General features: G+C 47.5%; 1 protein-coding gene across 2 annotated transcripts in view; it reads right to left on the bottom strand.

Annotated features, from left to right (window-relative positions):
* ADAMTS17 (ADAM metallopeptidase with thrombospondin type 1 motif 17) overlaps nt 1-18,552 on the bottom strand; it is a gene marked incomplete at both ends in the record, with an annotated part of 347,780 nt that overhangs the window by 149,350 nt on the left and 179,878 nt on the right. For both annotated transcript variants that reach the window (XM_079701384.1, XM_079701385.1), the window contains 2 exons: nt 4,276-4,426; nt 6,412-6,552. In XM_079701384.1, the coding sequence (XP_079557510.1) occupies nt 4,276-4,426; nt 6,412-6,552 (292 nt within the window). The remainder of the gene's footprint in view (nt 1-4,275; nt 4,427-6,411; nt 6,553-18,552) is intronic.

The following is an 18,552-nucleotide window of genomic DNA, read 5'->3' as shown; positions in this document are numbered from 1 at the left end:
AGGCTTAGAGAGCCAATTCATTTTACAGGGAGGCCTGTAAGGGTTTCTCCCTCACCTGTGAACTTGTCCAGTCTCATCAGTGGTTGGGTGAAGTCACATAAGAACTTAAATTTACTGTTAGGGTCATGAATGGATTTCAGAGCAACACATACTTGAACATCTACTATGTGGCAGGCACTGTCTGAGGCAGTTGGAAAATATTGTTGAAGTAAAGTAAGATTATTGCCCTTGAAGGATTTAAAATCTAGAAGAGGGAGAGTATCAAAACAATAGTCATATAAACAAGCAAATTATATAGCATGTTAAAAGATGATAAGTTTATGAAAGCAGGGTTTTCCCTTAGGGGATCAGGAGATCTCGGTGCCACAAAGGTGGCAGGGGAGAGTTATCTGATGGCAATTTTAAATAGGGTGGTAGGCTTCCTTGAGGAGGTTACATTTGAACAAACAAACAGACAAACAAAAAACTCAAAAAAGATGAGGGGCTCAGTCACGTGGACAACTGAGAGAGGAGCGCCCGAGTAGAGGAAACAGCCAGCAGGAAGCAGAGTGCATCCCCACCAGGAGCGTGCCTTGTGGGTTCAAGGAAGAGGAGGAAGGCAAGTAGAACTGGAACAGAAGAGATGAAAGGGAGTGAATAAGAGGATGAGGACCAGGAGGAAGAGAACGAGGCTCATCCCGGCACCAGAGTCCGTTTTACAGGATATGTGTGCCTCCTGTTATGCTGCACATCAACTGAAACACAGACCTATAAGCGCACAAATGAGCAAAACACCAATCAAGCGAGCTTTAGAATCCCACAGGGTGGTGCCTGGGTGAGATTCCAACGATGTGTCCCAGGCCTAGGGCAGCATCCCCAAGTCCTGGGTCCCAGCAGGCAACTGCCTCTCTCATCCACCAGTGCCTCTTTGGTATTAGTATGACATTTTCTCCAGCGTGAGAAGTTACTGCTTTCTAACTGGTAGATTTGTGCTGAAGGAAGCACCACCAGCCTTGCAAGCAGGATGATCACCACCAGCTAAGGCTGCTGCTGAGTCAGCTGAGCACCTCCACACCTCTAAGGAGTCACTCCTGCTGAGACAGCCTGGGACCTGGGACCTGGGACCCTCTGCTGCAGTGCTTGCACCTGGACAAATGTCTCCTCAAGCAACAAAATACAAAGAAACTATAAGGGACTACACATAACTGCATGCGGACTTCCTGGGTGGTCTGGTGGCTAAGACTCCACGCTCCCAATGCAGGGGGCCCAGGTTCAATCCCTGGTCAGGGAACTAGATCCCGTACGCCGCAACTAAGAGTTCGCATGCCGCAACTAAAAGATCTCGCATGCAGCAACTAAGACCTGGCGCAGCCAAATTAATTAATTAATTAGTTAAAAACAAACAAACAAACAAACCGTGTGCATGCGCAGTTGGGGCAAATTCTGGACAGCAAGATACAAAAAGACAAAAGCAAATCAACTGCCACTTCTGAACAGCCAGGAGCAAAAACAGGGTGTCGGGAGCAGAAGCAGGATACTGCACACAACACCACCAAAGGGGTGGTCAAATCACCTAGGCTACCCCTACAGTCCGACCCCTGGATCCGTCCCTACCCTCACGCCAAATAAGGAACCCTCAGGGAGCGAGCAAGCAAAGGAACCTGTTACTTGTTCTCACTACCCCCATGCTGTAGCAGGGGCCCCAGTAAAGCCTCGCCTGAATTTCTTGTCTGGTCTCTGATCAGTTTCTATTGATTAAGGAGGCCAAGAACCCTGGTCGGTAACACTGCTAGGATTTGGGGAGGAAAATGTCAACTTTGTTTTGGTACTGGTGGAATTCTCAAGGAAAAGGCAAGCAGGAAAGCATATTTTGTGGTCCTTGGTGAGCTGTAGGAATAAATGTTCAGCTGCATTTTAACTTACAAAACAAAAGATCTCACTTTATATAGTCGTATTTTGAGCTTCTAGGGAGTAAGGAGCAACACAGCGGAGCTAAACATGCCTTGCTGACCTCTCACTGTCCTCTTCAAACAAAAAGATGCTAATGAAGGAAAATAAAATACGAGGTTACCTTTCTCTCCTCTGGAATCTGTCTTTGAATGAATGGAGCCTGCCTTTTCTCCTGCAGGAATAGTCACACCTGGGCTTGGTCTCCAGCCCATCCCTTTCTGGCTGAGTGACCTTAGTCCCTTACCTAGCCTCTCTCAGCCTCTGTTTTCTCATCTGCTAAGTGGAGTTCAAAGCCCCTGCCCTCAAGGGTTTCAGTCAGGGTTTCATGTGACAGTGCATGGAAAGAGTCTAGCCTAGAAGATCATGAGCCACCAGTAGTTGTACCTCCCTCCTCCTATCTCTCCTCACCCAACTGATGTGCAACAGCCTGGCTCCTAGAAGGCAATGGCCGCGGCTCTTTGGGAGGAGGCAGCCTCTGTCCAGCTCCCACACCAGTTAATCCTGTTGGCCAGGGAAGACTCCACAGTGGGCAGAGTGGCCATTGTGTGTCCGCTGAGTCAGCTGGGCGCTTCCCTCTTCTCCATTCTGGGTGCCCAGGGCACTTCTACCCTTCTCGAATGCTCGGCATCCTCCACTGGGGTACCATGCACATGGATGTCCTGGTGTCACCACACCATCAAAAGACCCTCTGAAACCTGCCCTCTCTGATAGTTCTATGCCATCATGCACTTTAAGTGACTGAAGGCTGGGACAGACAAACAGGATGCCTCTTGGCCAGCCTATGGTACATGAATGAGTGCCTCAGTGGTCAAGCCTTAACGGTCAAGGCTGGTGGTGAGCACCAGACATCGCAGCTGACCACTGGGGATGATCGGATCTGGGGGCTGGTCCCATCTCCCCAGGGAGGTGTCCTTCAACCCAGCCGTTGCTGGGTGTGAAGTGGGAGACAGCTTCCTGTTACCAGGGCCTGGAAGAGACCCTTGCTGGCACCTCCACAGGGGAATGGAAGAGGAAGACTCAGGACAACCTTGTGAATAAATGCCCTTTGAGGAAACAGCTAGCAGGAGGTGCTAGCTTGTTTGTGAGGCACAGCCTTTTTCCATACCCCAAACAATGGCAGGCAGTGCCCCACCTGCAGATTCCACCCAGATTTCCTGAACCAATTCACGCATAGCCAGGAAATGCTCAAGAGGCAGCATCCCGCCTCCTGGAGTCCAGGCTGACCTGCTGTGCTGGCCGGGATCCCGGGGTCTCATTTTGAAGGCACAGTCTCGGTCTATCCATCTGTCTTGGAGTTGCTCCCGTCCTGAGTTCTTGCTCTGGGCACCCACCCAGCCCTGCAGGCTGCCTCCCTGGGACTAGATGCTGCCCTGAGCTCCAGGCCGACTGCCACTGGGTGGCTCCTGAGTCCCACACATCCCCGGCTGGTTCGCCTGCTCCTGTCCTCCTGTCCCATGATGGTGCCAGCTCCGCATCCATCCCTGAGCCAGATGCCAACTGCTGGCTGAACCACAGGCTGCTCTGGCCCTCCCCTGGGGCCCCAGCATGGAGATAGCCTGCCCCAGGGCCTGGGCACATCCCCTCCGCACACAGAAGTGGCCCAGTTGTCTGCAGTACGGTGACAAGTACACGCTCTGGGGGTGAACAGACTTGAGTCAAATCCTCTACTTACTTACTGGCCAAGCCATTCTGAATGATCAGTTCACCCCTGAGGCTTGATGTTATCATCTGTACCCTGGGGGAGAGTAACCTCGGGAGTCTGTGGTAAGGGTTAATTGGTATCAGGCACATAGGAAGCTTTCAGGAAAAGCATGTGGGCATTGTTCAGTAAATGGTAACATTTTAATGGGGTTATTAATACTATTATCATATAATCAATTTATTATTTGTTAAATGTTCTCAATATGACACTCTCCAACGTCCAGTAGTTTTTAGCTCTCTTCTATATCTGTGCCGGGTTTGATATCACCTCCAAGAATAGGCTAATATATTTTTGCCTAGTGTCTTAATGTTTTCATGTTAAGACATCAGGCTACTAAGAAAGAAACACCTTTGGATTAAAAAACAAAACAAAATAAAACATTAGGCTATTTGTGTCAGCAGTAACTCTGAACCATCCCCCTGCCTATGTGTGCATTTGTGTATACGTGTTCACGCACATGTGTGTGTGTGGCTCACTCTGGGTGACCCGTGAGGTTGCTCATGAGGTATATGCGTGTGCATGTATGTGCATGCATGTATGCACATACGTTTATGTGTGTGTGTGTGGAGTGTAAATGCCTGTATGCTCCCACAGAAGCCAGGTGCTCCTTCCTGAGCCAGCCTTCCCCTCCCGAGGCTGCTTACCTCCATGTTTCTGCAGAAGGTGGCGTTGGTGCCGAATAGGATCTGGCACTGCTCGTTGGCACTGTAGTGCATGCCTGGCAGCTTGTGGGGCAGGCGCACCGCGTGCTGGCTCCTGGGGTCTGTGACCAGCAAACAAGTGCTAACTTTTGACCTGAAACAGCCGAGAGGCAAGATGGTTTGCAAATATACCACCCAGGTTTTTATTCTCCTTTTTCAGTCACTGAGAAGTAGGAACCTCCAAATTATTTATGGGGAGATGACCAGGCACCAGACACATGGGCTGCACTTTTTGCTCTTTTTCCACATAGCTGAATGCAGATCTTTACTCCGGAGACCATGAGAACTGGGCAACTAGGAAAGGGCCTGGGCGTATCACCCACATGGCTAATGTATTTTTGCCAGGGAGTCTGAGTGCTTTCTTGGATGAAAATGCTTTTGAAATGGAGTCCTATGATATTTTCTTAGAATGTGGCTTTAGCAAAAGTCACTATGAATAAAGAAACAATTGGAGTAGGGTTGTTTTCTTTTAAATAAATAAATAAATAAATAAATAGGCAAGCTTATTTCCAATTCTGTAGATTTTCTTGGGGGGCCTGTCAGGCCATGGCTGCTGGCTGGTCCAGGTGCCCCACCTGGCCATGAAAGTTGGCTGGTGGCACACTGTGCAAAGGACTTGGGGATTTCAACCAGGACAGAAATGTTCAGAGATGTTGAGAACAGCTCTGAAAAATTAAACTGGGGGTTGTGTGGCTGTGGCTCCTTTAGGAGTTAAATACTTGAATGCTTTTATTTTTTAATTCCTAAAACAAGGCAGATGGTAGTAAAAAGAAAACCCAGCCTCTTGCCAAGATTCCTGAAGAAAAGAGTTGCACGCACGCAATACACACAGGCTGATACTGGTTCACCTCTCCTGGGCTCAAACTCATGGGACACTTCAACAAAGTCAGTGGAACCAGTACTGCATATGTGAGCAGATGAAAATACCTTTGTTTCACTGCCCCTTCTGGGTAAAATGAAATAATGTCAAGTGGCTTCCAACATTGCATTATGATTTGGTGATACAAGTACTAAGTAGGAAATAGACTACATTAAAACTAATGAGGCCATTTTTAAAAATTATTTATTTATTTGTTTGTTTGTTTGTTTGTTTGTTGGCACACCAGGTCTTAGTTGCAGCACGTGGATCTTCCATGTGGCACATTTAGTTGCAGCATGCAGGATCTTTAGTTGCGGCATGCATGTGGGATCTTTAGTTGCGGCATGCATGTGGGATCTAATTCCCCGACCCTGGATTGAACCTGGGCCCCCTGCTTTGGGAACGTGCAGTCTTACCCACTGGACCACCAGGGAAGTCCCTAATGAGCCCAGTTTTAAGCCCTGTGTACCACTTAGTTTCCCAACCACAGGAAATCTCATGAAAGAATACCCAGGATGAAGCCAGAGTGATGCCTTTGGTCCTCCTCCCTGAGTTCACTGGGCACTCCACTGTGTTATTGGACTATAAAGCTCTGTGTGTAGGAGAGACTCACTGACCCCTTCAGTCACCATGGGGTGTAGAGATGATGCAATTAAGTGGTGAAACAATCAGGGTCTGCCTGTCAAACCTGTAAGTTCAGCCCTGAGGTCCTGACACTAAGGGATCCACAGTATATATGAGCACAGACTCTGTTTGACAAAGTTCTGACATAGATGGCCAAGTCTCCCACGGAAGTCTGAGAATGGAGTGATGCAGACACATTCTGGAAAGAAAGTGGCTATGAGATAAACTCATCCCAGTCCCACACGTGAGGAAGGTGAGCAAGCCCTCCTCCCAGCAGATGGACTCCTGTCCAGGGAAGCAGCCTGAGTGCTGTGGAAATGCCCTGTTCTACAGTAGCCAAAGTGTGTCACTAGGGTGGTGCCCAAATCTTGTCAAGATACAGTCACTGCATTGACATTTCCATCAATAAGATTCATGATCACCAGCTGGGTGCCCAGTGTCATACCAGATGCACACTTGGGAGGAAGCTTGACCAGCTGGGAATTCTAAGAGATTCACTTCTGCTCACACTGGCTGAGACTCCAACTATCGTGTATTTAGGAAGCATTGTAGTACTTTCTATTGCGTTGATTGTACAGAAAAATTCAAGGACTTACTTGAGGAAGTTTTCAAGGTCATCTCGACTGCAGGAGGACCAGGAGAGGTCGCTGGGGTTCCGGCCTTTCACCCACTCTCCTGACATGATGTGGGACCTGCCAGCGCAGGAGGAGTGGTCGTCATCGTGGTTCATTCCCAAGCTGCCCAAGGGAAAGGAGGGGAGAGGACACTCATTACAGGCTTCTCATCTCCTCATCCAGGTCCTAGCACACTATGCTAACCTAAATCACATCTTAAACACAAAAGGTGGCACAGGTGATACCTGGTTCTCTGCCACTCTCACAGAGCAGACCAGGAGTCACAAGCTTATAGAGAAACAGAGAGGGCGATGACTTGCTTACCCAGTGAATGGAGATTGATTGACCATGTAACAGACAGCATTCATAAAACAAATGAATAATAAATGAATGAACCAATTACATTAACTGCAATATTATAGTTCTGATGATTGGACTTGCTTTTCCACATTAACCTATCCTAGCGTTAATGATCTAGTGTTTCACTGCCCGCAGAGAAGTCACTATGCTAACATGTAGTGGGAACCAACCCAGACTTTGACTTATGAAAACTCATGAACAATTATGGCTTTTCTTTCATATCACTATAGCTGGGTCCACCAAGATCATACCTGTCACCTTCCCACCCAGTTGTACCTGGAAGACACCAGGATGCTGGCTTAGAGGAGGGAGGCTGACATGCAATGTGAGCTGAACAATGATCTCAGTTCACACACACGCTGTCAGTGGGGTAAAGCCGAGACACAGAACACACGTGATCAGGTGGCCCACAGTCTGATGACCCGTGACTTCCAGGGGAGAGACTCACTGTGCATAAGGATTGCTCACTCTTTGTCAACAGCCCCGTGGAAAACACACAGACTTTCATTCATTCAAACACATTTTTTGTTTGTTTGTTTGTTTGTTTTGCGGTACGCGGGGCTCTCACTGTTGTGGCCTCTCCCGTTGCAGAGCACAGGCTCCGGACGCGCAGGCTCAGCGGCCATGGCTCACAGGCCCAGCCGCTCCGCGGCATGTGGGATCTTCCCGGACGGGGGCACGAACCCGTGTCCCCTGCATCGGCAGGCAGACTCTCAACCACTGCGCCACCAGGGAAGCCCCACTCAAACATATTTATGAGAGGTTTCTCGAGTGCTGGGAATGGACTAGAAGAAGATACAATGGTGTGCAATAAGCCATCCCTGACCTCAAGTCAGCGTGGGAGAGGAGACAGACACAAACAGAGGTAATTATGAAAAGAGGTTCTAAATGCTTCTCTGCAGCCATATTTTCCCAGTTTTCCTCATACGTCTCTGACCATCTTTCATCAATTCCTCTGTGTTCTTGCTCTGCACACCCCCAGGCCACTCCATGCTCCTATACAGAGAGGCTCCCTTGGCCACCCCCACGTGGAGCTGGATTAGCTGATGCCACCCCCGTCCCTGGAACAACATGGCCTGGCACCTGAGCTCCTGCTCCAGGCAGGCAGGGCCTCCTCTGGTCACCCACATGTGTCTGTTCCCATAGTTGAGGGTACGCTTACCAAGGGTCAACAGTATTTATACTCAAACCTATTTATGTCAGTAGTTCTGTTACTTCAATCAATACATGTGGCTACATGTTGTGTTAACCAACGAAATATGAGAATAAAAGTTAAGTTGTTTTCATGAAGACTAATTTAGCTACTAGCTACGATAGGCTGCCAAGTTGGGTGTGGGCAGACAACTGTAAAAGACGAGGGAAAAAAATCACAAAAATCTGCCCCCAGACTGCTTCACATGGGTCTTTCAAATTCTGCTGAATCGAAAAAAGAAAAAAAGAAAAAAGAAAAAGAAAGAAACTGGATTTAAAGTCATCACATTATAGTCGTGGTTTCTGTGAAGGTTATGGAAGCCCAATCGGCTTCCCTGAAAGAAAAGGCTTTCACTCCCACCACAAAACCAGTGAAAAAAATGAACGTTTTCATGGCTTAAGTTAAAACAAAATGACAAAATGTTTAAGAACATAAGTATAATTTCTTTACATTTCCCCATTTGAACCAATTTTTTGGTTAATGGGTCAGCCGACCAACAACTATCCTGCTATCTTGTCAGAAAGGAAAGCTTCTGCAGTGCCGCCTACATGTTGGCGCCACCTTCCCCTCAGTCCAGGCCTCTCCTGCCAAACCTCTCCCTGAAAAATGCCCACTCCTGGGATTTCCCACAGGCTCTTCCACCCCACCAGGTGCCCTCAGGGCAGCTTTCCATCCCAGCCTGTCCACCAGTGACTGGCACAGAGCAAGCACTCTGTAAATATTTATCAAATGGATTAACTATTTAATGCAGCAGTAAACATCAAAAAATCGTAAAGGATCCTCATGCATGGTATCTAGGGCGGCAGCAGCTTGCTCAACAGAACAATGAAAACCATCTCTGGGTAGATGCAGTCTTGCTCTCCTGCCTAGATGTCAAGAATCCATCCAATTAGGGTTAAGTAGAGAACCAAGAAATTATCAGATACATCTGACCAATAAGAATAATTTTTCAATGTCATTACTCGGGTTTTTTTTTTTCCTCCTTGATATCTATATCGTTATCTGTACCTGTATCTGTATCTATAGCTACATCTATACCTATACCTATATCTATATCTATATCTATATCTATACCTCTATCTAGCTCTGTTTCAGGAAACATAGGAACTGACTGGTTTTTCAACTGCATATAGCAAAGGTTATTAAAAGTCAGCTTAAGTTTGATTTAGGGTTTGACTTGATATCTATAAATAAAAGTGGTGATAGGGTTTTCAAATGGGTAGATCTGAAAATGTTGATGGCTTTCAGGGAACTCTGCTGTACGTGTAGAGGTTACAGAAATACAATGTCTCATGAGAAAAATGGCTCCAACCTCCATCTCTAAGGACATAGTGTAAGCACAGCATGTGGAGCAGGTCAAACTGCATCATTGCAGACCCTGGAAAATCCAATCCCAGGGAGAATCAACACATAATCATAAACCCTCTCCCACCGTCCTGAGCTGGGACATCCTGAGCAGCCACCAGATGCTCCCTGTTGTTTGGGAAACCACATCAGAGGAGATCCAAGCGCTGGCAGAATGGCCTCGCCACACATGGAGGAATGTTTCACTTGTGACATGCTTCCAACTTTTCTCCGGTGATCAAGCTGCTTGTAAAATCAAAGAGGTTCCTTCGCCCACATTCCAGACTCTGCTGGCCAGAGAACCTGGTCTCTCCAGAGACAAAACTATGTTTACAAAAGTGCTGAGAAACGCTGACTGCGCCCTCGACACCCCTATGCCTGCAGGGTGTTGTGTTAACGGTTCATTCTGCCAGCCCCCAGAGAAGGACTTCCCTAAGGAATGTTCCAGTCAGCAGGATCAGCCAGGAGTGCAACTCTTGGGTTTTCTGGAGCTTGTCTCTAATACAGATTGTGCTTGATCTGGTTTAAAATGTTCAAATGCTAACCAAGTGCCTCATAAATTTACAGTTTGCTGAACTCGCATTGGGGTGGGAGTCTTGATATTTGAGGTCTACATAAACTACGGTTTAGGCTATTTTTAGTTTAAATTAAAGATCACTTAACTGAAAAAATTCATGTTATTTTAGGTTTATGTCTGTGGTAACATTATATTTAACAAAAACATGTAGCATTAAGCACACACAGTAAGTGACTGAGATTAAGGACACAGACGGGCCTCATGTCACATGTGGTCCAGATTTATCAGACACAATAATAACTTAATGGCCTTGAGTAGATTTTATCTTAAAACAAAAGAACACATTGCTCTGAAATTGCTTCAGGAAATCCAATATATACCATGTGGGGATTCTGAAAGGCAATGCTCCCCCTGTACTAGCTTCACTCTAAACCCTGGACGGCATGGGGGATACTAGGTGTTCTGGGCCTGGTACCTCTGCCATTTTGGACGCTTCAGTTTTACCTGGCTCAGAGCCTGTCTGTCTGTCTCTTGGACACTTTGGCGTTTTGATGTCAGGTTTGTGAGCCAGGTCTGCTTCCCCTCAAAGTACTCTTGGTTGTGTTTGTAAAACGAGTGCTTGGGGTGGAATGAAAAACCCAGGAAATGGCTCCCATGAGGGGACCCTCTCCAGTGGAGGGGTCAGGGCTGGCCCGAGTCCTGCTTCAGCCACCCTGGGGGCATACTGCCTGCTAGTCCCTTTTCAATAAATGTTTACTGACTCTGTAATAACAGGAATGGCCCATGGCAGTTTCTAGGAGATGACAGGTAGGTTTGTATTCATTATGTTAATTAATTAAATAATAATTAACACCCCAGCATTACACTAGAAGGGAAATTCTCTACTGCCACTACCTCTTTGCCAAGAACCAGACTGTGCCCTCAAACTGTAGCTACACAGAAACTTTATGTACAAGGGTCAAAAGTCACCAGGGGTACCAGGCTACACTCATTTATACAGGTTGAATAATAGGGTTAATTGTCATGATCATCAATAACGCCATTTATAGGGAACATAGCATCAACAATCTCTCACCTCGGAGAAGTTTTTCCTTTTATTTTTATACAGGAAACTGAGCTCACCAGCTTGTAGGGACTCAGGAACACTGCAACTACCAGAGTAGATCTAGGGCCTCCACCTCCACCACATACAGGACCATCGTAATACAAATAATCTTAAAACACCATGGAGTTCTGAATCACTACTGGGTAAATAACAACCAATACAGTGTTGGTGTTCAGTGCATTTTGCTATAATGGATAACATGATAGTAGGTGAAAATGGATAAAGCACATTACAGTATATAGTATATATCTCTCTTAGCTAACCAAAGTACTGAAATCACAAAAACACTCACGTTTTCAGGTTTATATAGATGGGATTTTGATGTCAAGTATATGAGTCAGGTCTGGCCTTCCCTCAAAGTAGTCTTGCCTGGGATTGCATGTGTTTGTATATAAATATATGCATACACACACACACACACGAGATCCACTTCAAATGGGCCTTAAACTTTTAATTGACCAAAAATTCAACTAACTGGGATGAGAGATAGAAAAAGACAGAAAAAGAAAAGAAAACAAAGCATGGGCAATTCTATCCCCTACTCTGGTCAATGAGCATGGGTGCGTGCATGCGTGCATGCATGCCTGTGGCCGTGCACCCTCGGGAGGATGGTATGAAATCCCCCTTTTCACGTACAAGTAGAGCACTGTATTTGAAAAGGCCTGGCTTGGAGTCAGACTGACCCGGATGACAGTCCCAGCTCTGCCTCTTGAGGGAACAGCGTGACACCTCTGAGCCTCTGCTTCCTTATCGATGACTAAATAGGGCTCATGGTACTTAATGTCATTCACTCATTCAACAAATACGTGTCAAATGCTCTCTATGACAAGATGCTGTCCCAGATGCCGGCACGGGCAAGGCTCCTGCTTCCATAAAGTTTACATTCTGAAGGAATGGGGATGAGCATTCCTCGTGGTCAAACAGACACCAAAGCGCCTGGCAAGTAGTAGGATCTGGAAGAGATGAGAGTCTTGCTGCTTCTAAGCACATGTCCGAGTGAAGGAATGCTGGCTGTGCCCAAGCTGCAAACTCAGGCCCTCAGAGAGCTGGGAGTTAATGAGGGAAGCGGGGAGAGGTCACACAAAAGGGAAGGGAGGCTCACGGCAAATTGAACAGTTTTTACCCTATCATATGCCTTTAAATTCCATTTCTCTTCTGCAATGAGCTAACTGAACAGAACAGGCCTGTTCTGGCAGATGTGGCCCAGGGACTGAGAGGATGGGACCCCTGAACAGAGGCTTCATGGAAGCCTTAGCAGCCCAACTGCTCTTGGCAGGTGGTCACCCCATCCAGGACAGCTGTGAGGATAATCACAGACAACCACCAGTCTACACCATGTGTTGCCTTCACAGGAAGAGGGTGATGGTGGTGGCCTGTGGCGTAGCTCCCTGTTTCTCTTTGTCTCCCAGCAGCAGGCCACACTCCTGCTCAGCTTCCTGTGCATCCCACAGCCTAGGGTTGGTGAAGGCCTGAGGGATGCAGGCCCGAGGGATGCAGGCCCTGGGGCTACAGCTGGGTCATCTCAGTGAAAAGCTGTCTCCTGGCCCAAATAACTCCTACGGGCTCACCAGCCCCTGAAGCTGTGGTCCTGCTCCCACGTGACAAAGGTGGTCCTGACACAGTGAGATGGTCTCACCCTCCTCTGCTCCACCAGCTCTCAGAGCAGGTTGGGCACACGGTAGGGCTCAGTTAATGGCTGTGAAGTGAAAGCAGCACACGAGCATCTAGGTCTACATAACAGCCCACTAGCACACAGAACAGAGGCTACCTTTGGCGCCCTTCCCCCCACTGCCTCATTGGCATTCATCACTGGCATGAGGGGATGGCCCCCCACATGAGCACGTGAACAAACAAGCAGCACCTCCTCGGGAGGCTCCCAGCCTCTTCCTATGATGCCCCCACTGCTCAGAGCATTCCATGAGCCCATCCAGAGCCAATGCACGCAAACATGTGTGTTGTTACTTCCCTAGACTTGAAGTCAAATGACGTTTGCAAATTTTACTAAAAAAAAAAATCCATAAAGCCATGTTGATTTTTGCCTGGGACAGTAGTCTATGGAAGTGGGGGGAGGGGTGTCTGAAGCTGTTTCCAGGTAGAAATTCCAAAGCAGTTTAGAATGATGGCTACATTGATGAAATAAGGATATACCTCCCAAGGTGAGTGACTATTTCAGAGGGGTCGATACTGATTCAGATGAAAAGGCTGTAGGGTGTTAAGAAAAAACTCTGCCTCTGTCAAGGCAAGGAGAGTGAGTGGAAGGAATAAGCCAATTCTCCTTCCCTCCTTTCCTTAGTCTTTTTTGAGAACTTTACTCTTCCATATGATTTTGGTTTGTCAAGTCCTTTTAGTTTAGGATTGTACTGATTAAATTGATTAATTTGGGGAGAACTGGCATCACTGAAGTTTTGAGTCTTGCCATCCTGGGATATTAGGGCACCTTTTCATTTTTTCAGGTTTTCTCGAATGCCCTTTGGCAAAGTTTTGTAGTTTGCATCATCAAGGTCTTTTTTTTTTTTTTATCAGCTTTATTCCTGGGTATTTCACATCTTTGGCTGAAGTTGTGAACGAGGTCTGCTTTTTATTCTTCTGTAACTGATTACTGATTGTGTATAAGAAAACCATGGATCACTGTATGTCTTGTGATTTGCACCCTGATGAACACTCAACGGCTCCAACAGTTTGCCAGATGATTCTCTCACAAAATGCAGATAACGACTGCTTTGCCTCTTCCCTTTCAAGATTTATGTCTCATTCCTTGCCTTATGAAGTCTGATGGACTTCAAAAACAATGCAAAATATTAGTTAGAACATGGGAACCTTTATCCTGTTCCCAAAACTAATGGAAATGCTACCAATATTTGCACACTGGATACATCTGTTCTAGATTGCTTACAGCTAGGTTAACTTGGTCAGCATAAGGACACTTTCTTCTAAACAATCATGTTAAGGGGGCTTCCTTGTTAGCATTTCAAAGGAAACACTAAAGAAAGTCTGACAAAGTGGACAGAGCGATGGTCCAAAAAGACAGAGAGACCATGGTTGGTGTTAAAGACCTGCCCCGATTATTCTGGGGAGCTGAGGCAAAGCTCCTAACTCCCCAGGCCTGTCCTCCTAGCTGGGAAGTGAGGGACTTGAACCAGGGGTTCAAGGGGTTTTCCAGTTCAAAATGGAATCATTTTGTGATTCTGATCTAGAAGACTGAGCACAATGGTGAGGCAGAGTTGCTATTCATTCTTCCAATAAGAGCTGGGTGGGCCCTATGTTGTACCAGCACTTTCAGGGCACCAAGTACACAACAGTCAGGGGCACAAGCAGCCCTGCCTGTAGGAAGCCCACAGTCTGGCAGTGATCACAGACAAGTCAGCAAGTGCTGACCAGCACTGTCCAGTGTAACTTTCTGTGATGATGCAACAGTCCCTGTGTGACTATCCAATACAGCAGCCACTGGCCACATGTGGCCATGGAGCATTTGGAATGTGTTAGTATGACTGAAGAACTGAAACTCTGATTTTATTAAATTTTAATTGAGATAAATTTCAAGGCCCACATGTGGCTAATTGCTACCACACTGAACTATACAGGCAGAGACAAGAATCTGATTCAACTAACCTCAGTACCACCATTGTGCTAGGAGCTGTGGATGTCATCACATTGGTACAGGAGTATATCCAGGCCCACAAATTACTTACAGGCTTACAGATACTTAGAGAAATAAGACAACCTGATGACACAACTGGAGAAGACGCAGTGCCAGGTGTACACATCAGAAGCTGAAAGCCATGGGCATTTAGAGGGGGGACACATGTTGTCTCATACTGACTCTTTGTATGACCTCATGCCTATTTTTCCTCCAAAATGGTTGTACTAATGGTGCCATCTGTGCTCAGCCCTCCAAAGCACAGGGCTGTGGTGTGATGGATTAGAAGGGAAGAAACTAGAGATCTACAAAGGCTTTATAGAACATCCAAGAAAATGAAAGAACGTCAGCCTAAATTGCTTCCGACCATGATATCTGAAGAGAGGGATTCTCTAAATGCCTTCCCACGGAGGCCTCTTATGTGCCTTTAAATGTGGGACATTCTCAACTTCAAATGAATTTCGTCAAAGAATGGCATAAGATCATGTGCCTTCACTAACTGAAAAAGTGAACGGTGGGTTGTAATAAGGCAAAACAAAGGAGATATTCCTACTGCTAAAAAGTTCTGTGAGGCTCTCCTTAGCTCTTTAAAGGAAGATAATCTATTGAGGAAACATTTTTATTTCAAAAGAAGACCTCATGAAAGCACTAAGCTCTTCTAAAAGTAACCACTGACACGGTGAATGTCATCTCGGCCCCACAGCCATCATCCCTTCCGTGGCCTGCTCTGGGCCTGGAGTGCAGAAGGGCTCCCGGGAAAGGGCCTGACATGACCTGCTGAAGTCCAGAATGCCACGAAGCCGTGTAGACGCTATAGCAGCACCAACAAGGCTCAGTCCCCCTCCCAAATTGCACGATGATTCACTGGGACCCCTGGTCTCCTTCAAGTCTACAGTGGGCCTTCCTTTAGGCCCAGCTGCACTAGATGGAGGCCCACGTGAGGCATGGGGAGGGTTCTGAGGACACAGGCTGATGCGGCATAAGTGGGTCTGAGCTTGTGGCTCCACTCACCCCTTGCCAGTCTGCCAACAGTGTCCTGCAGGGGGAGACCAACCCTGAATTTTGGTTCCAGTTGGCTCTCTGAGAAGACCACGTGCCTGGCTTATCAAGCAAGAACACAGCAAGGGAGCTGAAGAGTACAAAGTGTTTCCCTTCGTGCAATGTGCTTCCAAGGTTCTGCCGAGGAAAGTCTGCCCAAAGAGAGGGCTCGCAGAATCACGGCACTTGGTTTGTTGAAGGAAACTGGGAAATTGGGTGAGAGTAGAAGAATATGCTTTCTGCTTCTTAGCCTAAAGTATAATTCATCTAAGGGTGCTGCAGGCACCAGACCGAATAGGGCAGGAAATGGAAAGATGGCTAAAACCTTCCAAAGAAGTGAATCTCGGGCTAACATAGACTACCCTCCAGATGTCAAGAAGGAACTTTCTGTGCACAACGGAAAGAAAACTGATGTGTAAATGGGGAGTGATCTCTCAGTTTCAGGGAAATCTATAGCTGCCAAGAATCCTCCGTAGCTGTCCCCTGTGGAGTGCTTCAGAAGGCCAAGGTCAAAGCTCCTGGTCCCTCTGGGGCCCACACAGCAGAGCTCTGCAGTGGGGTGGAGAAGGGCAGAGGGTGGCGACTCTTCCCCTTCCCCCACCATGTCCCGGGGGCGGGGTTACCTGTCTGCTCCTGCCCTCCTCATGAAGTCCCTGGTTCAGAGGAACATTCCTTTCCTAGTCCCTAAAGTACTTTGCATTTTAACACCATCAGCCTCAGCATATCCATCCAGAGGACGGCAGGTGTGTCGGGCATTGTGGTGGCAGATCGAGCAAAGAGGGGCAGAAATGACGTTGGCATCACCACCACGGGCTATGTGCATCTTAGGGGCGGGAATTCATACACTCATGCATCTGCTGAAGGCTGCTGCTCACTGAGGCTGGGGAAGCCTCAGAGGATTTGGAGGGCTGGAGCACATACCCTAATCCCTTCTAATCATGCCCTCATTCATCCAGACTCTGCTATCTGTCACGTGCCAGGCACAGCGCTGAGCACTCGTGTGCCCACAGGACACATATCTAAGGTGCAGACCAAGGTGGATCCCTCTCAACACAGATGCTGAAAGGCACACTAAGAGCAGGAAAAATATTGAGAGAGCAGGGGAAGGAAATGTGATACACAACAGAGACCTCAGACCCAAGAGTTGCGGGGGTGGCGTGGGGCGTGCCCAGAGAGCAGAGAAATAGCATTTTCAGCATGCCGGGCAGTGCATGTTGCGTACATCAACTCACTATTATCATCCCCACTTCACAGATGAGGGAACTGAGGCAGAGAGGTTGAGAAGCTCTCCCAAGGTCAAACAGCTGGTAATGGTCAAGCATAACTTGAGCCTGGGCAGACTATATTTCAAATCTCCACGCATGGCCTGGCTCTTTGAGGATGAAATCTGCCCCCAGACCCAAAGGAGGGCAAAGGATGGGAACCTGCTAACCCCTGCAGGAGCGGCCGTCTTAGAGGCCGGGGGCCAGCAGGAGCCCTCAGGAGACCGTGAACGGCATGGAAAATTCCTCTTAGGGTTAGCAGCGGAGAGCCTGCTTGAAAGCTTTCAGACCTGGAGGGGCTCAAGGTCTGCTCTCAGGGCACTGAGACTTCCAGCAAGACAGTGTGGAGAGGAGAGGGGCCTGCCGAGTATGCACATGGCTTCGGGGAGCAGAGGTGCTGGGGAGCAGCCAAGAGCTTTTTCCTGGACCCAGCTTGGAGGAATCACACCTCTGTTCTCCGGGCACCAACCTGGAGCCCCTGTGACATTCAAGAAGGGGATTCAGACTTGGTCCCCATCTTCTTAGATGCCCCCCAGTTCCTTTATCTAAAGCACAACTCTGAGACATTACTAGCAACAGTCCTCCCATTTACACCTGAGGCTCGGAGGGTGAGGGTGGGAGAGGAAGACAGACGTACCTGGGTCCATGAGATGCTGGGTGGGTGCAATGTGTTCTGGGAATAACGCCCAGAGTGTAGAGTCAGGGTTGGGAACCTCGAAATGCTCTGCAGTATTCACCCTGCCTCTCCTTTCTGGTACTTGAAAATTTTGCACATTAAAAACATATTGCCAGGAAATTGATGCTCAGGATATTAATTCCTTTTCTAGTTGAGACTCAGGCTCTAAAGAACCACAGGAGTTGAGACGTTAAGGGCTCTTGAAACGCTTCTGTCTGCATCTGAGTGGAATCTGGAGCCCAGAGAGAGGTGACCACCCAACACCACACAGCCAATTACAGCAAGTTCTTGCTGGAACCAAGGGTCTCCCGCGTTCTGGTCTGAAATCAGATTTCTGGTCCACCTCACAGGTTCTGCCTTCGTCCAACCCAGCCACCCTGTGAATGGGGACTGGACCTGGGTCTACAGGCTTGAGAAGACAGCAAATTGGGAATCATTCAAAGGTCATCTACAGACTGCAGGATGAAATTTGGTTTGGTTTTGAAAAACCTCACAGTCAGCCCTCAAAATGACCATCTTTTAGAAGCATTTACTTAAAAGAAATGCTCTAAATTCATTAGTTTTATATTGACCTTTTTCCCCCCAAAGAAACAAAAGGACAGTGAGTATTCGTTTCCTTTTTAACCATTGACATCTCTTAACTAGACAAGATTATTTTCAATTCCACCTAGACGTAGCAACTCTGATTGCTTAGAAGTGTAGATTTAATAAGCTTTCCACTCATAAACAATAACTGCCTGATTTCTCAGGGAGGGTTTTTCCCAGCCAATAGGAGAAGGCCTGGTGTGGAGTAGCTAAAATAACTGTATGGTAGAAATTCAGAGACAAAGGGGTATAAGTTGAAAACTGAGTCCCCCCTCCCACATAGTAGTTTCCTAGGCCCCCCGACATCCTCCCACCACCCCCAGCTGGAGGCAATCTCTGTGCCCAATTCTTCCAGAGGCTGGTGTTTTAATGGGTGTTGGAAACCAGCCCCCAGCACTTCCTACCCC

This window comes from Hyperoodon ampullatus, assembly GCF_949752795.1.
Source record: "Hyperoodon ampullatus genome assembly, chromosome: 3".
Classification (NCBI taxonomy): Eukaryota; Metazoa; Chordata; class Mammalia; order Artiodactyla; family Ziphiidae; genus Hyperoodon; species Hyperoodon ampullatus.
This window is presented reverse-complemented; position numbering and strand designations above follow the sequence as displayed.